The sequence below is a fragment of the Pseudophryne corroboree genome, chromosome 4 (assembly GCF_028390025.1).
Source record: "Pseudophryne corroboree isolate aPseCor3 chromosome 4, aPseCor3.hap2, whole genome shotgun sequence".
In the NCBI taxonomy this organism is placed as follows: Eukaryota; Metazoa; Chordata; class Amphibia; order Anura; family Myobatrachidae; genus Pseudophryne; species Pseudophryne corroboree.
Window position 1 is genome coordinate 205,700,567 of NC_086447.1, and position 24,585 is coordinate 205,725,151.

Genomic DNA, 24,585 nt, shown 5'->3' on the forward strand with positions numbered 1-24,585 from the left:
TGTGTTCCGACTCCCTCTGGAGCTAATGGTGTCCAGTAGCCTAAGAAACAGGACCTTGAAACTCAGAGAAGTAGGGCTGTTTCTCTCTCCTCAGTCCCACGATGCAGGGGAGTCTGTTGCCAGCAGTGCTCCCTGAAAATAAAAAACCTAATTAAAATACTTTCTTAGCAGGAAACTCAGGAGAGCTCCCTGCAGTGCACCCATCTCCTCTGGGCACAGTATCAAACGGAGGTCTGGAGGAGGGGCATAGAGGGAGGAGCCAGTGCACACCCAGAGTCAAAGTCTTTCTTAAAGTGCCCATGTCTCCTGCGGAGCCAGTCTGTCCCCATGGTCCTTACAGAGTCCCAGCATCCTCTAGGACGTTAGAGAAATAAAAATTATAATGTTTGTTTTTTTACAAGGATGCACTACTGCACACAATGCAAATGAAGTGTGCATTTAGTTTTCTTCAATAAGTTTACCTACTGTAGTTTTGTCAAGGTTTAAAGAGAAATGAAAGTCTTAGATCTGACTATATATGATACGTGCAAATCTAATCTAATCTATCAGACCGTTTAAGGATCCTCTTCATCCCACAGCTTCCCAATAGGCTGATCCTTGGCTTCCTGTATGATGCCTTCACTCAGCTGTCTGATTGCATGATGAACATCTTCCATACTCTGTGCTGCATCAATGACCTGATTGTAAAAACAAAAGCACTGAAGTTGGGAGAACCTCTCATTCAACATATTTACCAAGGAATGATGTGCTTGTTCTACAGTTTGCATCAATGCCATCAAAAAGCATTAAGTGGGTGTTCTATTTTTTGTTCATTACCCTGTTCATGCAAAACTCACCTCATAGGGTGGTTTAACTTTGGAGATCCAGCAGGAGATAATACACAAAAGGGACAACATGCATTTAGCCAGATTAGTTTCAGCTGCCTGGAGGAGTCAGACGTTATTCACTTTGTCAGAGACCTGCATTTTATGCAGGAAATACTGTAAATATTACATATGGAGATACTTTGCCCCAGAGCTCAGGGGCTACACGCAAGATAGAATATAGCCTAAAGAGTAAATGTTTAATGCATTACAAATGCCTCTACAGTTGTCAAAATGGGTAGCAAGGTGTCACGTTTGAATAGAGAGAGGAGGATCACAAATTATATGTGATCTAAGGTGTGGTGATTACCTGCAGGAATAGTCACCAATAATGTTTTCAAGTGACTGTATATATATAATTTTGTATTCTTTCAGCCGAGATGTGACAACATGGCTGACATGCAATGTCCTGCATTTGACCCCCATAGGTCCAGGCCAAGAGAGATCTGCAGTCCATAAAGTTTGAGATGACATTCCTACATCAAAAGCAGAGATTTGCAAGCTCTGGACATTGAGGGCTGATAAGGCCATTTGTTGTTGTGTCAACAGAGGGGCTGTAAACAGACCAGGAATCCTGTTTCCTGGCTAATGTCATAAACCTTGCTTTCTTTGAAAGAGATTGCTACAGTATACTCATTACCTCCTCCCTTGGCTGTAGCCAAGCACCAAGTATGTAAAACCTGGTGTAGGTGTTTTGTCCAGCAGGAAAGTGGTTAAAAATCCCAAGGGAGGGGGCCTGATGAAGCTGGAGACTATATCTGTCCCACTCATGAAGATAGGAGTTGTGATCTCTTGGGGATACAGCTGGTATGCTGGAGGTGACCTGAGTCTCTGTGAAGTCCCCCACAACAGAAATACTTAAAACTTGTTTGCGTAAGTGTAAAGGTTTCTGTACGTTTTTATTTCCTTTTCATTTATTGAGATTGCTGTATTCTGTGTGTGTTTTTAAAATATTCTTAATAATCTTTGTAACCTTTTTGTAACCAAAGCTCTGAAGTATTCTTGAAATTAAAATCCTAATTTTAGTTCTGATCCTGTTGTTCTTATGAACTCCAACGCCTGTGTGGCTCGCGCCTATCTATTTTTCTAAGTATTGCAGTGTGTGTGTGTGACAGGTAAAGCTAAAGACGCCTGCAACGTCCGTAATACGTTGAAAAGTCTTTGCTGGTGGCAGCTGAAAGTATTTAAATAATCCCGTGTGTCAAAAGTGAACCCCGTACGGCGCATGCGGCAATTCTCAAATTGGCGTATTTGTGGAATTGGCCGGCAGCGTCGTCACAAAGTGGTGGCAAGCGGTGGGATGATAATTGTTTGTTTTTATCTAAGAACTTAAGTGAAGGTGGTAATATTTCCGTGAGCGGAACATCCACTTCACCAGAATCAGAACTCAGAGCTTTATTATAATTTTAAAATCCACACAGTGAGTAGCAATCTCTGTTCCCCTCCCCATCTCTTGTTTTTCTTTTCTATTATTTTATTTTGGCGAAAATGAGATCAAAGATGACTAAGTCTAAGCATCTGATGAAGGATGATGGCAAATTTGTGCGTGGGAATGATGCATCGCCCTGTGCTGCCGAGACAGTAGGGGATGTATTGCGCACTGGACTGTTACGTACTGCGGGTAGTAATGGTGCCATGCTGATTTCTGATGTAGACTCGGTTATCGACGCGAGGTCTGTGCATATGGCCTTGGATGAATATTCGCCGACTGATATCAAGTATGGGAAAGATACAGAGCATCATGATGGCTGCAAACCTGTGCGTGGGAAGGATACATCGGCCTGTGCTGCTGAGGCAGTAGGAGAGGTATTGCGTACTGGACTATTACGTACTGCGGGTAGTAATAGTGCGACGCTGGATTCTGATGTGGACTCTGTTATCGATGTGAGGCCTACTGTGGCTGCCTCAAATGTGGATCTTATCCCCCCGTTCCTGGAAACTGTCGGAGCTGCGTGCTGGACAGGGAAAAAGTGTTCCAGTGCACGAGAGGAGAGAGAGATAGGGCCTGCCAGTGCTGCACAGCTGGTGCAGAGGGAGAGTCCTATGGCAGAAACGAGTTCTGAAAACCGAGTAGCTAAGAGAGAATGTGAGCTACAAATTGCATCGCGACAAGAAAGTGATTGCTCGCGATACCATGAGACCAGGGAGGTCACTGTTAAACCTTGCCTGGATCAAGTCCCTAGTATGACGGACTATGTGAACGTGGACAGTACTGCAAATACCCAGTGGAGGTCAGGCACCTCTTACATCTACACTGAAGATCCTGACCTGGATAAGTATTTACAGAGTGCAATTTCAGCTATGAAGTCATCTCCAGCCTGGGCAGCCCTTATGCATCTGGAGCAACAGATCCTTGCCAAACGCCATGCAGCTCTGGAACGTGAGGCTGCCAGGGAGATGGCAGAAATTGCTGGGCCACCATCCGAGACAGCGTCCGAAGAGCAATGGGGGTATGGCCCAGATGACCTGTTTTCCAGGATGAGTACGGAGGAGCTAATTAAAGAATGTCAGCTGCAGGGTCTTGTATGCCGTGACAATACCCGCAGCAAGATGCTCTGTCAGCTCTGGTGGGCAGAGGTGAGCGAGTGCAATGCCTTCAGCAGGTATCGATCCACCCTTCTGCAGTCAGGTTCCGAGATAAGTTCTACGTACCTGCTGCGTGTGTTGGAGGAATGTTTTGAAGATGCATGGAGAGAGGCACACAGTTTGAGGAAGCTCGATACCCCATTCTGGCACGATCAGTGTCGCAGAGTGGATGATGAAAGACAACGTCTGCAAAAGCTTCTTTTATCAGCGGAAGAAGCAGTAGTCCAGCCTGCAGGGGTGCCCCAGGAGGAACAGGTACCCCCATCATCTACAGTCAGTGTGGACTATTTTACGGAGTTCTCGCTTCCAAAGGTGCAGTGTACCCTACTGGGAGGAGATGTTGGTACGAACAGCATATTACCACCGTCTGCGCAGAATTTGCAGCTGGAAGAAGTTGATTTTCAGGAGAACCTGATTGTGGAGGAGATTATGTCGACAAGAGAGGTGGGAGTGTCAGATATTATTCCCAAGAATGTGTTCGTGAGAACTGACTTTGGACAATTGATAGCACAATCTGTGCCTGACATTTCTAAGTCTGTTGAAATATGTGAATCATCTCAGGTAGTATGTGATGCTAAACCTTGCAATGGTAGTGCTCTGTGTACAGTACCTGTAATGCTATGTGATACTGCTGGATCTTGCACAGAAGCGACTCTGGGTCAAAACGTAGTGCCCCATGAACATGTTGCATTTCCTACTGTGACAGAGACTTGTGATAATACCAGTGAAATGAACTGTATTGCTGCAGGAAATAACCCTTCTTTTCTTCAGGGGACCCCCGCTGATCCACACAACATTATTGCCAATGTATGTGATGCCGAGAATGTTACCAACCAGTGTGAACTAGAAAATAACATGCCAATGTCTATGTGTAGGGACAAAGAAATGACTCCCTGTATTGTTGAAAATGTTCAAATTGATTTGCAGGTACTGAGGGGCCCCGAAAACAGGCAAATGTCTATGTATAAAGGAGGGCCAATGATTCCTTGTATTGATGATGATACTGTGTTGAATACTTTATGTAATACCACGCCTGGGATAGCAGTAATGACACGCAGTGCAGCAGCACAGAAAAGCTGTGATTTAACCCCTGCAAGTGGGGAGGGTGACTCAAAAGCCAGAGATCCCTCTCCGCCCCCCTCCCTCCCTGTGAAAGTTGCAAGCTCAGATACTGGCCTAGGGAAGGGAGTCAATGAGGATGATGTATTGTCTTGTATACGTGTTACTTCTGATGATGCATGTATCAATGTAGGAAATGATGTGTCTGTCGGGGGTGCTGCCAGCATGTTAGGTACCAGGGTTGTGTCAGGGAAGGGAGCTGTGTCACCAGCTGAGAAGGGAGAAACACACATTGCTGTCCCTCCCCCTCAAACCCCCCTTCCTGCCCTGCTCTTGCATGCAGACACCCAGCAGGGATTCCCATACACTAAGGCTTCAGTGGAAAACGTACCTCTCCAGGCTGAACAGAGAGCCAGTCCCAATACAGCACGAGGGCAGGAAGAAATTGTTTGGGAGAAGTGTCTAGGTGTATTTTCCCCGGTATGTGTTAATGAGGAAATTTCTCCCCATTGTGGCACCACTAGACCCACGGAGTTACAGACACCTGGGAATGATGTGGGCACACTGTATAAAGATGTGCTTGATGTGAGGTGTGACCTAGCTATAGGTACCCAGCAGAGGGCAATGCAGAAGGGCTGCACATTAACCCTTGGAAAGGAATCAGAAAGTATTTCTGCTGATAAGAGACTGTCTCCTTTACACTTAGCAATGAAAGTAGAAAGCTTATCAGTGTCAGGAATGGCTGTGCCTGACATAGGCACTGATGTATGTAAAAGGCCTGAAATTGTGTGTAATCAGAATGAGAATTCCCATTTACAAGTGCCAGGTGATAAGATGAACAAAAGGTTTGGACAGGAGTGTGATGCAAGTCCTGCCATGCAAACCCCCCTCTGTCCTGACAGCGAGCAGCCAGGGAGGGGTGGGCCACAGTCAGAAGCTGCAGAACCTCTGAGGGCGAGGGCCTATCAACCTTCTCCTGAGGCTGAGCCAGGAAAGGAACATGTTATTCTCTCTCCAGGTGTAAGTAACAGGAGTGTAGAAGTATACAGTGGTTATTCACAGAGGTTGTGTATGGAGGTGGGCGACCCCAGTCTTGTGGAGGTAGGCCGTAGCTGTGACGTCACTGATACAATAACAGCAGAGATAGCAACACAGGGAGCACCATGTACGAAAGAGTGTGTTCCCATCACAAAACACATTTGCCCACTATACCAAGGAAGGGCAACCAGCTGATCCTGACTTAGCATCTGTAAGGACGCAGATCATTCAGAGAGGCTGGGGAGATAAATCAGGAAGGCTTTATCTCAGAAAAGCACATTTAGGTGAGGATCCCAATGTCCTAGGTATACCCCAAATGATGTGCAGGGAAACCTGTCCAGAGCATCCTGTAGGACAAGATGCCCTGACCTCCGGGCCCGTGTGGGTGAGGGGCAGGCCACCATATCAGGAAAGGGCACAAGGTGAGATTATGTGGAAGAAGAACATAGTCACCTGTCCCACCATGAGCATTAATCATGAGAGTACTCCCGTTGGTAATATATTCACCCACGTAGAGTTGGAAGTAACAGGGGATCATGTGAACCAAACGTGTAAAAATGTGTCTGATGTCGGTCAGAGTAAACTTAATAGATTGTCTGGAGACAATAGGAAACTCCTGAGATGGAGTCTCACCTTGCAGCAGGGTGAACAAGTGGTCAGTAGCGCAGCAATGAGTCGGTGACGTGGGTCACCGCCCCTTGTGCGCCATTTGCCGGGGGAGATGTCACGTTTGAATAGAGAGAGGAGGATCACAAATTATATGTGATCTAAGGTGTGGTGATTACCTGCAGGAATAGTCACCAATAATGTTTTCAAGTGACTGTATATATATAATTTTGTATTCTTTCAGCCGAGATGTGACAACATGGCTGACATGCAATGTCCTGCATTTGACCCCCATAGGTCCAGGCCAAGAGAGATCTGCAGTCCATAAAGTTTGAGATGACATTCCTACATCAAAAGCAGAGATTTGCAAGCTCTGGACATTGAGGGCTGATAAGGCCATTTGTTGTTGTGTCAACAGAGGGGCTGTAAACAGACCAGGAATCCTGTTTCCTGGCTAATGTCATAAACCTTGCTTTCTTTGAAAGAGATTGCTACAGTATACTCATTACCTCCTCCCTTGGCTGTAACCAAGCACCAAGTATGTAAAACCTGGTGTAGGTGTTTTGTCCAGCAGGAAAGTGGTTAAAAATCCCAAGGGAGGGGGCCTGATGAAGCTGGAGACTATATCTGTCCCACTCATGAAGATAGGAGTTGTGATCTCTTGGGGATACAGCTGGTATGCTGGAGGTGACCTGAGTCTCTGTGAAGTCCCCCACAACAGAAATACTTAAAACTTGTTTGCGTAAGTGTAAAGGTTTCTGTACGTTTTTATTTCCTTTTCATTTATTGAGATTGCTGTATTCTGTGTGTGTTTTTAAAATATTCTTAATAATCTTTGTAACCTTTTTGTAACCAAAGCTCTGAAGTATTCTTGAAATTAAAATCCTAATTTTAGTTCTGATCCTGTTGTTCTTATGAACTCCAACGCCTGTGTGGCTCGCGCCTATCTATTTTTCTAAGTATTGCAGTGTGTGTGTGACAGGTAAAGCTAAAGACGCCTGCAACGTCCGTAATACGTTGAAAAGTCTTTGCTGGTGGCAGCTGAAAGTATTTAAATAATCCCGTGTGTCAAAAGTGAACCCCGTACGGCGCATGCGGCAATTCTCAAATTGGCGTATTTGTGGAATTGGCCGGCAGCGTCGTCACACAAGGTTTTGAATTTAAGGTGTGTGAAACTAATTATATAATACAATTTACTATAAATGCAAATAGATGTAGTATCTTCAGGTTGCCTTTACCTTCCAGTTAAGAGATTTGTCTTCCATAAGTTCAGCGTAGCGTTTTTGCACCTTCTGTTGGAAAGCATTTGTCTCGTATCGCTCATTCCCAAAATCTCCACGTTTAGCAGCAGCCTCAGGACTTAGGTTCAGAAAGAGGACAAGATCTGGCTTTGGCAGCCCCACATCAGGCTGCTTACACCAGTGTAGGGAAAAGTTCTGAGAACAAAAAATAAGAATTTACTTACCGATAATTCTATTTCTCGGAGTCCGTAGTGGATGCTGGGGTTCCTGAAAGGACCATGGGGGATAGCGGCTCCGCAGGAGACAGGGCACAAAAGTAAAGCTTTTACAGGTCAGGTGGTGTGTACTGGCTCCTCCCCCTATGACCCTCCTCCAGACTCCAGTTAGGTACTGTGCCCGGACGAGCGTACACAATAAGGGAGGATTTTGAATCCCGGGTAAGACTCATACCAGCCACACCAATCACACCGTACAACTTGTGATCTAAACCCAGTTAACAGTATGATAACAGAGGAGCCTCTGAAAGATGGCTTCCTAAACAATAACCCGAATTAGTTAACAATAACTATGTACAAGTATTGCAGATAATCCGCACTTGGGATGGGCGCCCAGCATCCACTACGGACTCCGAGAAATAGAATTATCGGTAAGTAAATTCTTATTTTCTCTATCGTCCTAAGTGGATGCTGGGGTTCCTGAAAGGACCATGGGGATTATACCAAAGCTCCCAAACGGGCGGGAGAGTGCGGATGACTCTGCAGCACCGAATGAGAGAACTCCAGGTCCTCCTTTGCCAGGGTATCAAATTTGTAAAAATTTACAAACGTGTTCTCCCCTGACCACGTAGCTGCTCGGCAGAGTTGTAATGCCGAGACCCCTCGGGCAGCCGCCCAAGATGAGCCCACCTTCCTTGCGGAATGGGCCTTAACAGATTTAGGCTGTGGCAGGCCTGCCACAGAATGTACAAGTTGAATTTTGTTACAAAACCAACGAGCAATCGACTGCTTAGAAGCAGGTGCACCCAACTTGTTGGGTGCATACAGTATAAACAGCGAGTCAGATTTTCTGACTCCAGCCGTCCTTTAAATGTATATTTTTAAGGCTCTGACAACGTCCAACAACTTGGAGTCCTTCAAGTCGTCTGTAGCCGCAGGCACTACAATAGGCTGGTTCAGGTGAAACGCTGATACCACCTTAGGGAGAAAATGCGGACGCGTCCGCAGCTCTGCCCTATGTCGAATGGAAAATTAAATAAGGGCTTTTATAAGACAAAGCCGCCAGTTCAGATACTCTCCCGGCCGAAGCCAGGGCCAGTAACATAGTCACTTTCCATGTGAGATATTTCAAATCCACATTCTTTAGTGGTTCAAACCAATTGGATTTGAGGAAATCTAAAACTACATTTAGATCCCACGGTGCCACCTTAGGCACCACAGGAGGCTGTATATGCAGTACTCCTTTGATAAAAATCTGGACCTCAGGGACTGAGGCCAATTCTTTGTGGAAGAATATTGATAGGGCCGAAATTTGAACCTTAATAGATCCCAATTTGAGACCCATAGACAATCCTGATTGCAGGAAATGTAGGAAAACGACCCAGTTGAAATTCCTCCATTGGAGCACTCCGCTGCTCGCACCACGCAACATATTTTCGCCAAATACGGCGATAATGCTTCGCGGTGACTTCCTTCCTTGCCTTTATCAAGGTAGGAATGACTTCTTCTGGAATGCCTTTTCCTTTTAGGATCTGGCATTCAACGCCATGCCGTCAAACGCAGCCGCGGTAAGTCTTGAAAAAGACAAGGACCCTGCTGAAGCAGGTCCCTTCTCAGAAGTAGAGGCCACGGATCGTCCGTGACCATCTCTTGAAGTTCCGGGTACCAAGTCCTTCTTGGCCAATCCGGAGCCACTAGTCTTACTCCTCTTTGCCGTATAATCCTCAATACCTTTGGTATGAGAGGCAGAGGAGGAAACACATATACCGACCGGTACACCCCAGGTGTTACCAGCGCGTCTACAGCTATTGCCTGCGGATCTCTTGACCTGGCGCAATACCTGTCCAGTGTTTTGTTGAGGCGAGACGCCATCATGTCCACCATTGGTTTTACCCAACGGTTTAATAGCATGTGGAAAACTTCTGGATGAAGTCCCCACTCTCCCGGGTGAAGGTCGTGTCTGCTGAGGAAGTCTGCTTCCCAGTTGTCCACGCCCGGGATGAATACTGCTGACAGTGCTATCACGTGATTCTCCGCCCAGCGAAGGATCCTGGCAGCTTCTGCCATTGCCCTCCTGCTTCTTGTGCCGCCCTGTCTGTTTACATGGGCGACTGCCGTGATGTTGTCCGACTGGATCAACACCGGTCTTCCTTGAAGCAGAGGTTCCGCCTGGCTTAGAGCATTGTAGATTGCTCTTAGTTCCAGAATGCTTATGTGAAGAGACTTTTTCAGGCTCGACCACACTCCCTGGAAATTTCTACCCTGTGTGACTGCTCCCCAGCCTCTCAGGCTGGCATCCGTGGTCACCAGGATCCAATCCTGTATGCCGAATCTGCGGCCCTCCAATAGATGAGCCTCCTGCAACCACCACAGAAGGGATACCCTTGTCCTCGGCGACAGGGTTATCCGCAGGTGCATCTGAAGATGCGACCCTGACCATTTGTCCAACAGATCCCTTTGCATGGAATCTGCCGAAAGGGATTGCTTCGTAAGAAGCTACCATTTTTTCCCAGGACTCTTGTGCATTGATGTACAGACACCTTTCCTGGTTTTAGGAGGTTCCTGACCAGGTCAGATAACTCCTTGGCTTTTTCTTCGGGAAGAAAAACCTTTTTCTGAACTGTGTCCAGAATCATCCCCAGGAACAGCAGACGAGTTGTCGGCATTAATTGGGATTTTGGAATATTCAGAATCCATCCGTGCTGCTTTAGCACCTCTTGAGATAGTGCTAAACCCATCTCTAGCTGTTCTCTGGACCTTGCCCTTATTAGGAGATCGTCCAAGTATGGGATAATTAATACGCCTTTTCTTCGAAGAAGAAATATTATCTCGGCCATTACCTTTGTAAAGACCCGAGGTGCCGTGGACAAACCAAACGGCAGCGTCTGAAACTGATAGTGACAGTTTTGTACAACGAACCTGAGGTACCCCTGGTGTGAGGGGTAATTGGAACGTGGAGATACGCATCCTTGATGTCCAAGGATACCATAAAGTCCCCTTCTTCCAGGTTCGCTATCACTGCTCTGAGTGACTCCATCTTGAACTTGAACTTCTTTATGTATAGGTTCAAGGACTTCAGATTTAGAATAGGCCTTACCGAGCCATCCGGCTTCGGTACCACAAATAGAGTGGAATAATACCCCTTCCCTTGTTGTAGAAGAGGTACCTTGACTATCACCTGCTGAGAATACAGCTTGTGAATGGCTTCCAAAACCGTCTCCCTTTCTGAGGGGGACGTTGGTAAAGCAGACTTCAGGAAACGGCGAGGTGGCTCTGTCTCTAATTTCAACCTGTACCCCTGAGATATTATCTGCAGGATCCAGGGATTTACCTGCGAGTGAGCCCACTGCGCGCTGTAATTTTTGAGACGACCGCCTACCGCCCCCGAGTCCGCTTGCGAAGCCCCAGCGTCATGCTGAGGCTTTTGTAGAAGCCGGGGAGGGCTTCTGTTCCTGGGAAGGAGCTGCCTGTTGCTGTCTCTTCCCTCGTCCTCTGCCTCGTGGCAGATATGAATAGCCCTTTGCTCTCTTATTTTTAAAGGAACGAAAGGGCTGCGGTTGAAAGGTCGGTGCCTTTTTCTGTTGGGGAGTGACTTGAGGTAGAAAGGTGGATTTCCCGGCCGTAGCCGTGGCCACCAAATCCGATAGACCGACCCCAAATAACTCCTCTACGCATCGCCTGTCCACTGTCGTGTCCATAAAGCTCTTCTGGCCGAAATGGACATAGCACTTACCCGTGATGCCAGTGTGCAGATATCTCTCTGTGCATCACGCATATAAAGAAATGCATCCTTTATTTGTTCTAACGACAGTAAAATATTGTCCCTGTCCAGGGTATCAATATTTTCGATCAGGGACTCTGACCAAACTACCCCAGCACTGCACATCCAGGCAGTCGCAATAGCTGGTCGTAGTATAACACCTGCATGTGTGTATATACCTTTTTGGATATTTTCCATCCTCCTATCTGATGGATCTTTAAGTGCGTCCGTCTCAGGAGAGGGTAACGCCACTTGTTTTGATAAGCGTGTTAGCGCTTTGTCCACCCTAGGAGGTGTTTCCCAGCGCTCCCTAACCTCTGGCGGGAAAGGGTATAAAGCCAATAACTTCTTTGAAATTAGCAGTTTTTTATCGGGGCACCCCACGCTTCATCACACACGTCATTTAATTCTTCTGATTCGGTAAAAACTACTGGTAGTTTTTTCACACCCCACATAATACCCTGTTTAGTGGTACCTGTAGTATCAGCTAAATGTAACATCTCCTTTATTGCCAAAATCATATAACGTGTGGCCCTACTGGAAAATACGGTTGATTCGTCACCTTCACCACCGGAATCAGTGCCTGTGTCTGGGTCTGTGTCGACCGACTGAGGCAAGGGACGTTTTACAGCCCCTGACGGTGTTTGAGGCGCCTGGACAGACACTAATTGAGTGTCCGGCCGCCTCATGTCGGCAAACGACTGCTTAAGCGAGTTGACGCTATCCCGTAATTCCACAAATAAAGGCATCCATTCTGGTGTCGACCCCCTAGGAGGTGACATCCTCATATTTGGCAATTGCTCCGCCTCCACACCAATAACGTCCTCATACATGTCGACACACACGTACCGACACACAGCAGACACACAGGGAATGCTCTATACGAAGACAGGACCCACTAGCCCTTTGGGGAGACAGAGGGAGAGTCTGCCAGCACACACCAAAAAGCGCTATATATGACAGGGATAGCCTTATGATTAAGTGCTCCCTTATAGCTGCTTTTATATTAATATATTGCCATTTATTCTGCCCCCCCTCTCTGTTATACCCTGTTTCTGTAGTGCAGTGCAGGGGAGAGACCTGGGAGCCTTCCTGACCAGCGGAGCTGCGACAGAAAATGGCGCCGTGTGCTGAGGAGATAGGCCCCGCCCCTTTTTCGGCGGGCTCGTCTCCCGCTATTTAGTACATTTAGGCAGGGGTAAATATCTCCATATAGCCTCTGGGGCTATATGTGAGGTATTTTTAGCCTTTTTAAAGGTTTTCATTTGCCTCCCAGGGCGCCCCCCCCCAGCGCCCTGCACCCTCAGTGACTGCCGTGTGAAGTGTGCTGAGAGGAAAATGGCGCACAGCTGCAGTGCTGTGCGCTACCTTAAGAAGACTGCAGGAGTCTTCAGCCGCCGATTCTGGACCTCTTCTTGCTTCAGCATCTGTGAGGGGGCCGGCGGCGTGGCTCCGGTGACCATCCAGGCTGTACCTGTGATCGTCCCTCTGGAGCTTCATGTCCAGTAGCCAAGAAGCCAATCCATCCTGCACGCAGGTGAGTTCACTTCTTCTCCCCTCTGTCCCTCGTTGCAGTGATCCTGTTGCCAGCAGGAATCACTGTAAAATAAAAAAATAAGAATTTACTCACCGGTAATTCTATTTCTCGTAGTCCGTAGTGGATGCTGGGAACTCCGTAAGGACCATGGGGAATAGCGGGCTCCGAAGGAGGCTGGGCACTCTAGAAAGATCTTAGACTACCTGGTGTGCACTGGCTCCTCCCACTATGACCCTCCTCCAAGCCTCAGTTAGGTACTGTGCCCGGACGAGCGTACACAATAAGGAAGGATTTTGAATCCCGGGTAAGACCCATACCAGCCACACCAATCACACCGTACAACTCTTGATATGAAACACAGTTAACAGTATGAAACAATAGAGCCTCTCAACAGATGGCTCAACAATAACCCGATTTAGTTAACAATAACTATGTACAAGTAATGCAGATAAACCGCACTTGGGATGGGCGCCCAGCATCCACTACGGACTACGAGAAATAGAATTACCGGTGAGTAAATTCTTATTTTCTCTAACGTCCTAGTGGATGCTGGGAACTCCGTAAGGACCATGGGGATTATACCAAAGCTCCCAAACGGGCGGGAGAGTGCGGATGACTCTGCAGCACCGAATGAGAGAACTCCAGGTCCTCCTCAGCCAGGGTATCAAATTTGTAGAATTTTGCAAACGTGTTTGCCCCTGACCAAGTAGCTGCTCGGCAAAGTTGTAAAGCCGAGACCCCTCGGGCAGCCGCCCAAGATGAGCCCACCTTCCTTGTGGAATGGGCATTGACAGATTTTGGCTGTGGCAGGCCTGCCACAGTATGTGCAAGCTGAATTGTACTACAAATCCAACGAGCAATAGTCTGCTTAGAAGCAGGAGCACCCAGCTTGTTGGGTGCATATAGGATAAACAGCGAGTCAGATTTTCTGACTCCAGCCGTCCTGGAAACATATATTTTCAGGGCCCTGACAACGTCTAGCAACTTGGAGTTCTCCAAATCCTTAGTAGCCGCAGGCACCACAATAGGCTGGTTCAGGTGAAACGCTGACACCACCTTAGGGAGAAACTGGGGACGAGTCCTCAATTCTGCCCTATCCATATGGAAAATCAAATAAGGGCCTTTACAAGACAAAGCCGCCAATTCTGATACTCGCCTGGCAGAAGCCAAGGCCAATAACATAACCACCTTCCATGTGAGATATTTCAGATCCACGGTTTTTAGTGGTTCAAACCAATGTGATTTTAAGAAAACTCAACACCACGTTGAGATCCCAAGGTGCCACAGGAGGCACAAACGGGGGCTGACTATGCAGCACTCCTTTTATAAATGTCTGAACTTCAGGTACTGAAGCTAGTTCTTTTTTTAAAAGAAAATCGACAGAGCCGAGATCTGTACCTTAATGGAACCCAATTTAAGGCCCATAGTCACTCCTGCTTGCAGGAAATGCAGAAATCGACCTAGTTGAAATTCCTCTGTTGGGGCCCTTTCGGCCTCACACCATGCAACATATTTTCGCCATATGCGGTGATAATGAGTTGCTGTAACCTCTTTCCTGGCTTTAGTAAGCGTAGGAATTACTTCCTCCGGAATGCCCTTTTCCTTCAGGATCCGGCGTTCAACCGCCATGCCGTCAAACGCAGCCGCGGTAAGTCTTGGAACAGACAGGGCCCCTGCTGCCGCAGGTCCTGACTGAGTGGCAGAGGCCATGGGTCCTCTGATATAAATTCTTGAAGTTCTGGGTACCAAGCTCTTCTTGGCCATCCACGAGTATCGTTCTTACTCCTCGCCTTCTTATTATTCTCAGTACCTTTGGTATGAGAGGCAGAGGGGAGAACACCTAAACCGACTGGTACACCCACGGTGTTACCAGAGCGTCCATAGCTATCGCCTGAGGGTCCCTTGACCTGGAGCAATATCTTTTATAGCTTTTTGTTAAGGCGGGACGCCATCATGTCCACCTGTGGCCTTTCCCAATGGTGTACAATCCTATTGGAAGACTTCTGGAGGAAGTCCCCATTCTCCCGGGTGGAGGTCGTGTCTGTTGAGAAGATCTGCTTCCCAGTTGTCCACTCCGGGAATGAACACTGCTGACAGTGCTAACACATGATTTTCCGCCTATCGGAGAATCCTTGTGGCTTCTGCCATCGCCATCCTGCTTTTTGTGCCGCCCTGTTGATTACATGGGCGACTGCCGTGATGTTGTCTGATTGGATCAGTACCGGCTGGTTTTGAAGCAGAGGCCTTGCTGGCCTCAGGGCATTGTAAATGGCCCTCAGATCCAGAATATTTATGTGTAGGGAAATAACCTGACTTGACCAAAGTCCCTGGAAGTTTCTTCCCTATGTGACTGCCCCCCAGCCTCAAAGGCTGGAATCCATGGTCACTAGGACCTAGTCCTGTATGCCGAACCTGCGGCCCTCTTGAAGATGGGCACTCTGCAGCCACCACAGTAGAGATACCCTGGTCCTTGGAGACAGGGTTATCAGCCTATGCATCGGAAGATGCGATCCGGACCACTTGTCCAACAGGTCCCTCTGAAAAGTTCTTGTATGGAACCTGCCTAATGGGATTGCTTCGTAAGAAGCTACCATTTTTCCCAGGACTCGCGTGCAATGATGCACCGCTACCTATTTTGGTTTCAGGAGGTCTCTGACTAGAGATGACAACTCCTTGGCTTTCTCCTCCGGGAGAAACACTATTTCTGGTTTATGTCCAGAACCATCCCCAGGAACAGTAGACGTGTCATAGGAACCAGCTGTGACTTTGGACTGTTTAGAATCCACCTATGCTGTTGTAGCACTTTCCAAAATAGTGCTACCCCGACTACCAACTGCTCCTTGGACCTCGCCCTTATAACGAGATTGTCCAAGTACGGGATAATTACAACTCCCTTTTTTTGAAGGAGTATCATCATTTCGGCCATTACCTTGATAAAACACCCTCGGTGCCATGTACAGTCCAAACGGCAGTGTCTGGACTTGGTAATGGTAATCCTGTACCAAAAATCTGAGGTACTCCTGGCGAGGATGGTAAATGGGGACATGCAGGTAAGCATCCTTGATGTCCCGGGATACCATGTAATCCCCCTCGTCCAGGCTTGCAATAACCGCCCTGAGCGATTCCATCTTGAACTTGAATTTTTTTATGTTCAAGGATTTTAAATATAAAATGGGTCACACCGAACCATGCGGTTTCGGTACCCCAACCCGTGTGGAATAGTAACCCCGTCCTTGTTGAAGTAGGGGCACCTTGAGTATTACCTGCTGGGAATACCGCTTATTAATTGCCTCTAGCACAGCCTCCCTGCCTGAGGGAGTTGTCAGCAAGGCATATTTTAGGAAACGGCTGGGGGGAGACATCTCTAATTCCAGCTTGTACCCCTGAAATACTACTTGGAAGAAACAGGGATCCACCTGTGAGCGAGCCCACTAATTGCTGAAATTTTTGAGGCGGCCCCCCACCGTACCTGGCTACACCTGTGGAGCACCCGCGTCATGGTGTGTACTCACAGGAGGCGGGGGAAGAATCTTGATTCTGGGAACAGGCTGACTGGTGCAGCTTTTTCCCTCTACCCTTGTCTCTGTACAGAAAGGAAGCGCCATTTGACTCGCTTGCTTTTCTGAAGCCGAAAGGACTGTACCTTTTTCTGTGAGGAAACCTGAGGTAAAATTATTTCTTCCCAGCAGTTGCTGTGGATACGAGGTCCCAGAGACCATCCCCAAATAATTCCTCACCCTTATAAGGCTCTCTATGCGCTTTTTAAGTCAGCATCACCTGTCCAGTGACAGGTCTCTAATACCCTCCTGACAGAATGGACATTACATTTATTTTGGATGCCAGCCGGCAAAATATCCCTCTGTGCATCCCCCATATATAAGACAACGTCTTTAATATGTTTTTATGTTTGCCAACTATTATCCCTGTTTGACAGGGTCACCAACCACGCTGCAGCAGCACTATCTGCAGGTCTCAGTCTAGTACCTGAGTGTGTAAATACAGACTTCAGGATAGCCTCCTGTTTTTTATCAACAGGTACCTATTAAAGTGGCCGTATCCTAAGACGGCAGTGCCACCTTTTTTTGACAAACGTGTGAGCGCCTTATCCACCCTAGGGGATATCTCCCAGCGTAACTTATCCTCCTGGCGGGAAAGGGTACGCCATCAGTAACTTTTTATAAATTACCAGTTTCTTAACGGGGGAACCCACGGTTTTCACACACTTCATTTATTCATCTGATGGGGGAACAAAACACTGCCTGTTTTTTCTCCCCAAACCTAAAACCCATTTATAGAGGTTAAAGTCAGAAATGTATAACACATTTTTTATTGCCGGGATCAAGTCACGGATTGGATTGTGTATATGTCTCCACCTTGTCGACACTGGAGTCAGACTCCGTGTCGACATCTGTGTCTGCCATCTGAGAGAGCGGGCGTTTTTGAGCCCCTGATGGCCTTTGAGACGCCTGGGCAGGCGCGGGCTGCGAAGCCGGCTGTCCCACAGCTGTTACGTCATCCACCCTTTTATGTAAGGAGTTGACACTGTCGGTTAATACCTTTTACCTCTCTATCCACTCTGGTGTCGGCCCCACAGGGGGCGACATCACATATATCGGCCTCTGTTCCGTCACCATATAAGCCTCCTCATTCAACATGTCGACACAGCCGTACCGACACACCGCAGACACACAGGGAATGCTCTAAACGAGGACAGGACCCACAAAAGCCCTTTGGGGGGACAGAGTGAGAGTATGCCAGCACACACCAGAGCGCTATATACTGCAGGGACTAACTGAGTTATGTCCCCTATAGCTTTATATCTATATATATAATGTATACTGCGCCTAAATTTAGTGCCCCCTCTCTCTTTTTTTAACCCTTGTAGACTGCAGGGGAGAGCCAGGGAGCTTCCCTCCAACGGAGCTGTGAGGGAAAATGGCGCCAGTGTGCTGAGGAGATAGGCTCCGCCCCTTTTTCGCGGCCTATTCTCCCGTTTTTTATGGACTTCTGGCAGGGGTATTTACCTCATATATAGCCCCTGGGGCTATATATTGAGGTATTTTTGCCAGCCAAGGTGTTTTTATTGCTGCCTCAGGGCGCCCCCCCCCAGCGCCCTGCACCCTCAGTGACCGGAGTATGAAGTGTGTGAGAGGAGCAATGGCGCACAGCTGCAGTGCTGTGCGCTACCTTGGTGAAGACTGAGTCTTCATGCCGCCGATTTTCCGGACCATCTTCTTGCTTCTGGCTCTGTAAGGGGGACGGCGGCGCGGCTCCGGGACCGAACATCAAGGCTGGGCCTGCGGTCGATCCCTCTGGAGCTAATGGTGTCCAGTAGCCTAAGAAGCCCAATCCGGCTGCAAGCAGGCGAGTTCGCTTCTTCTCCCCTTAGTCCCTCGCTGCAGTGAGCCTGTTGCCAGCAGGTCTCACTGAAAAGAACAAATTCTAAGACTATAACTTTCTAAGAGCTCAGGAGAGCCCCTAGTGTGCATCCAACCTCGGCCGGGCACGAAATCTAACTGAGGCTTGGAGGAGGGTCATAGTGGGAGGAGCCAGTGCACACCAGGTAGTCTAAGATCTTTCTAGAGTGCCCAGCCTCCTTCGGAGCCCGCTATTCCCCATGGTCCTTACGGAGTTCCCAGCATCCACTAGGACGTTAGAGAAACCTAAGCTAAACTCTCTAAGCAGCTCTTTATGAGAGCCACCTAGAATTGCACCCTTCTCGGCCGGGCACAAAAATCTAACTGGAGTCTGGAGGAGGGTCATAGGGGGAGGAGCCAGTACACACCACCTGACCTGTAAAAGCTTTACTTTTGTGCCCTGTCTCCTGCGGAGCCGCTATCCCCCATGGTCCTTTCAGGAACCCCAGCATCCACTTAGGACGATAGAGAAAAGAGAAAGCGAATAATATCTTTCTAATAGGAGATACAAAATGACATGATAAAAGTACAACAAATGTATACACATTGTACATGCTGCAGTTTTGTGGCCCAATATTTAAGACAAGTCAGACAGTAAATTCACCATGAGCTGGGATCATCACAAAGACTTTAGTGCAGGCATTCCCAACGGGAATCAGAAGGGATCAGAAACTGCTGCAGGTACCTTGGGCCCTGGTCATGTAAGGCTTTGAAAGTCAGTTCAGGGAGTAGAGAATGTGTTATGTGGCTGGAACGGGGCGGTTGGTTAACAGCCTGGCAGCTGCGTTTTGTACCAGCTGTAGCTGTGCAAGTCTTTTACTGGAAGACCAAGGTAGAGGGCGTTGCAGTAGTCTAGGTATGAAGATACAAATGCATGTATGACTTTAGGCAGATCCTCTGATGGAATTAAGTGCTTGATTCTGGCTATGTTCCTATGATGAAAGAATGAGGTACCGGATGACAACACCAAGATTACGCACATGTTCAGTGTTCTGTAATTTTCAACCCCCAAGTGTAAGTCCAGTTGTTTGGCTATGCTATAAATCACAACAGGTTAACTCTTGTATACATTTTCTATTAATAAGGGAGCTATAAAATTGGAGTTTTACAAAGACTATGTATAATTACTCTGAAATCCTGAAGCCTGTAAGGGATATTTCATCAGAGGTAAAGAGACTAGGGAGTAAATTTAATAAGCGGTGGCTTTCGCAAGTTGACGTTTATTGGCATGACCTAATGGTGTTCCGAAACCATATTCTTGTTTCTTGGGATTTAGAATAAAACTATTTGATCATGATTCAAGTGTGCTCTCACCTGTGGTATCTAAAGAATATGAAACTTTAGAGCTGGTCATACTCCTAAACAAAGCTGATTCATTTAGAAGGGGATAGAATGTGGCTTGCAGGTACTTACATGAAGATTGAGATAATTTATGTCAGTTTAAACTACAACAGAAGTATCACAAAAGGAACATAAATGAAATCGCCTCATCCATTCCATACCACTTCCCATTCATATTTATAAATACAAGGCAAATTATACATATGTTGCATATGTACTGTACATGTAAAAGGGACACAGTATCACCTATTTTTAAATATGTTTACATGGAACAATACAGGAAGCATATTAGTATGGTATAGGGTGGCTTTCAATGCAGTTCTTCAAGTAGTTATGTATAATTTTTGTTGTAGGACATGGGAAACTGACTGTGGAACGCAAAATTACTATTTCCGGTAAAGTGGAACGCAAATCGTGACGTCACTTCCGGTTCCAGCTATGGCGCGCATGCACGGTCTGCAGGCGGCGCCGATCGGCGGTGACCGGGGACACCTGTGATCACCGATTTCAGGAGGATATAAGGACAGTATGGAGAGTTAAAGCCACGCTACTGAGGAAGGACTTTTGGGTCTGAAATGTGTCTAGCGTGGCTTCTTGAGGATACCGTATTTGGCCAAAACCCGTGGGTGTGCTACCGTACTCACAATCCGGAAGAGAGTTCTGATCGATTCCTTGGAAACATCTTGGAGATCAGAAGCTACCTGTGCTGTTTTGCCAGTGGGGGACTTATGCTGAGTCTTGTACATATGTTTGTAAGTGCATATCTGTATTAAAACTCTGTTTGTTTATACGTATTTGCACTATCTGCATTTCTTTTTTTATGGTATCTATTGCCTCACCATGGAGTCTACATGAAAGGCTGATCATTAACATCTGAATTGATACATCTGGTACATGCTGCATTGCCATTGTGGAATTACCATCAAGCTGATTTTAAACCTTCTGTTTGTAAGTGGATCTCTTGAATAAATTCTCAATCTTGTTTTGATAGTCTGCACTATTATATATTTTTTGTTCTTTACATGTAAACATTGTGGAAATCTACGAATTGAGAATAGCCTGCTGGCTCATATTCCAACTTCCTGACGTTAAGTTTCACAATTTAATTTCTTGTTGGTGACAGGTGTTTGTGTGGAAATCTACACAGCACAGGGTTGAATGTGGTATTCCCCCTAGCGCTGGAGTGTATCTATCTTCTTTCTATCCGTTATCTTTTGAGTAAATTGGATGCATTACTCTGGTACACACAACTAGCTGCATTTTGGGGTTTCATTGCACAATATTACTGAAAACACTTTGTTCACTTTAGGGTATATCTCTGCACAATATTTTAGTATATGGAGAAAATCTGTTTGAAGTCACCTTTTTGGAACTTGTGAATGCCACTCCGGAAAAAGCGTATCTGTCCACTACAAGAGTGATCCCACTTCTCAGCTTCTCTTTTATTAAAGGACTACAGTGGGAGGAGGGAGAAAAAACAAAATGCAATACATATTAGTCACCAAAAGCCTAATCACGGTACATGCAGCTTTCAGAGTTTATATAACTACTACAGGCTTGACTAAAACTAAACTAAATCACACTGGATAATAGTGTTGTCTAAGGAGGGCCATGGAAAAGGTGTCCCAGAGGTATTTCACTCCCTAAGTCAGTAAAAAGAAAGCTTTTTCCAGTGTCCTGAACTCGTTGGAAAGATGACGCAAATACCTTTACACCAACTAAAGAGGCAATGGGACCCCGCCGGCAGCTTCCCGCGTTGCAGACTGGCAGTGGCAGAGCTGCCAGTCTGTGAGTGTAAGAAAGAAAAAAAAAAAAAAAAAAAAAAAAAAAAAAAAGGAAAGAAAAAAATCTTCAGAAAAGACCCAAGTGACCAGCCCCCTTGGGCACTAAAATAAGACTGACTTGGAGGGTGGACATAGTAGGGGAGGAGCTAGTCACATTGTTATAAATTTAAAGTACCAGCTCCCAGTTACTGCCTACTATATCCCCATTGTATCTGCACTCCAGTGGCCCCTAGTGGATGAAGGAGAAAATACCTTTACACCAACTAAAGAGGCAATTGATGAAGTACAGAACATTCTCTTTACAGCACAATTACAGCTATGGACCCAAGGCACGGCACAAAGTGACCAAGTGGGCCTAGATATTTATAAGCTGTGACTGCACCCAACATCACAGTAGATTTTGTAACATCTACTGTGAATACATTACTAGCAGCTTTTATTTTAAGTGTAGTGGATCTTTAAAGTGGAAATTCAATGATCGGATTCAGAATAGATCATTGAATAGGTGTGTGCGTTTTGAGCCACACCGATATCTAGCTGTCTCTATTAAAGTGTTGTACGGATGCTTATGTTACTAAGGTAATCATTTTAGCACACAGAATAAGAACATAGTGAAATGTATTCAAGTTTAAAACTAAGAAGTCTTTATGTTGTTTAAATCACCCATTTAAAAATGAAAACTTTCCTGTTATGACCAAAGCAAAAAAAAAAAACAAATCCCTCCGGAAATAGATTGCACCAATATCTGCAGTATTTACTTCCGTTCACTGAGAATGTACGACTACCCCCAAAAAATGCAGTAGTAGTGTGGGTTACCAGCTTTATGCAGATTTCCAAGCAGTGTGATTAACATGATATTATTGAAGATTATATAGCCAAACAAAGTGATAGCCATCATCTCTGATCAGTCTTACACATGCTCCCAGCGGTTGGCAGAAAACAGCAGGTGAACAGTGTGATCTTCAATGTCGCTTTTCTTTTCAAGGTAGGAGCCAACTAGACGTCCAATTTCAGTTGTTCTCTCTGTCAGATCACAAGTGACACAAGAGAACACAGTATATTGATCAGTATTTCAAAGTTACTCATTTAACAAGCCTTGAGCATATAGCAGTCATTAAAGAGTTCACCATTTATTTACCTGAATATATTTTGCCTTCCGACTACAGCTAAAATCCACTATCAGTAAAAAAAATACAACTTGTGATAACAAAAACTCCAAATTAGTTCCCCAGAGCTTTCCCATTTATTTCCATGGCCCATATAGTTCAATAGGGTTTGTACATGTAGTCCATATAAATAAAGGGAAAAAGCACTGCACCACTAGTATGAGAATTGAATGCATTTAAAGAACACACATTAAACTCTTGTGATGCAGTCATTAGCCTTGTCACTCCCGGCAAATGGGGGGGGGGGCGTCCCTGTTTCGGGCAACACCAGTCACTCCTGTCCATCCCCACAAACGCCTGTTAATCAGGAAGAGGCGATCACAGTTCCCATTCTGCACATGCACAGCTTCCCAACGATCTGGAAACGGCTAGCAGGAGCGATCCAACCTGAATTAGGCCCACTGTCTGCAAATGTGACAAGCCAACTATGGCAACTATCGATGATAGGAAATCTGATTCTCAGCAATCAATAGTAAAACCAAAATAAGAATTTACTTACCGATAATTCTATTTCTCATAGTCCGTAGTGGATGCTGGGGACTCCGTCAGGACCATGGGGAATAGCGGGCTCCGCAGGAGACAGGGCACATCTAAAAAAGCTTTTAGGTCACATGGTGCGTACTGGCTCCTCCCCCTATGACCCTCCTCCAAGCCTCAGTTAGGTACTGTGCCCGGACGAGCGTACACAATAAGGAAGGATCTTGAATCCCGGGTAAGACTCATACCAGCCACACTAATCACACCGTACAACTGGTGATCTGAACCCAGTTAACAGTATGATAACAAAACGAAGTAGCCTCTGAAAAGATGGCTCACAACAACAGTAATAACCCGATTTTGTAACAATAACTATGTACAAGCATTGCAGACAATCCGCACTTGGGATGGGCGCCCAGCATCCACTACGGACTATGAGAAATAGAATTATCGGTAAGTAAATTCTTATTTTCTCTAACGTCCTAGTGGATGCTGGGGACTCCGTCAGGACCATGGGGATTATACCAAAGCTCCCAAACGGGCGGGAGAGTGCGGATGACTCTGCAGCACCGAATGAGAGAACTCCAGGTCCTCTTTAGCCAGGGTATCAAATTTGTAAAATTTTACAAACGTGTTCTCCCCTGACCACGTAGCTGCTCGGCAAAGTTGTAATGCCGAGACTCCTCGGGCAGCCGCCCAAGATGAGCCCACCTTCCTTGTGGAGTGGGCCTTTACAGATTTAGGCTGTGGCACGCCTGCCACAGAATGTGCAAGTTGGATTGTGCTACAGATCCAACGTGCAATCTTCTGTTTAGACGCAGGAGCACCCATCTTGTTGGGTGCATACAATGTAAACAACGAGTCAGTTTTTCTGACTCCAGCTGTCCTTGAAATATATATTTTTAATGCTCTGACAACGTCCAGTAACTTGGAGTCCTCCAAGTCGCTAGTAGCCGCAGGCACCACAATAGGCTGGTTTAAGTGAAATGCCGAAACCACCTTAGGGAGAAATTGAGGACGTGTCCTCAATTCTGCCCTGTCCGAATGGAATATCAGATATGGGCTCTTGTATGACAAAGCTGCCAACTCTGAAACTCTCCTGGCAGAAGCCAGGGCCAACAGCATGGTTACCTTCCATGTAAGGTATTTTAATTCTACCGATTTTAACGGCTCAAACCAATGAGATTTGAGAAAATTTAGAACCACGTTCAAATCCCACGGTGCCACTGGAGGCACTATTGGGGGTTGTATATGTAGTACACCTTTGACAAAAGTTTGTACTTCAGGCACTGACGCCAATTCTTTCTGGAAGAAAATTGATAAGGCCGAAATTTGAACTTTAATAGACCCCAATTTTAGGCCCATAGACAATCCTGCTTGCAGGAAATGTAAGAATCGACCCAATTGAAATTCTTCCGTTGGAGCCTTCTTGGCCTCACACCACGCAACATATTTTCACCAAATGCGGTGATAATGTTGTACAGTCACTTCCTTC

General features: G+C 46.4%; 1 protein-coding gene across 1 annotated transcript in view; it reads right to left on the reverse strand.

Annotated features, from left to right (window-relative positions):
• Positions 1–322: 322 nt before the first annotated feature.
• Positions 323–24,585, reverse strand: part of DTYMK (deoxythymidylate kinase) — a 30,164-nt gene continuing 5,901 nt past the window's right edge. The window contains exons 2-5 of the mRNA XM_063915841.1: positions 22,362–22,470; positions 21,026–21,116; positions 7,391–7,588; positions 323–677 (exon numbers count right to left, since the gene is read on the reverse strand). Coding sequence (XP_063771911.1) covers positions 555–677; positions 7,391–7,588; positions 21,026–21,116; positions 22,362–22,470 — 521 coding nt within the window. The 3' untranslated portion in view covers positions 323–554. The remainder of the gene's footprint in view (positions 678–7,390; positions 7,589–21,025; positions 21,117–22,361; positions 22,471–24,585) is intronic.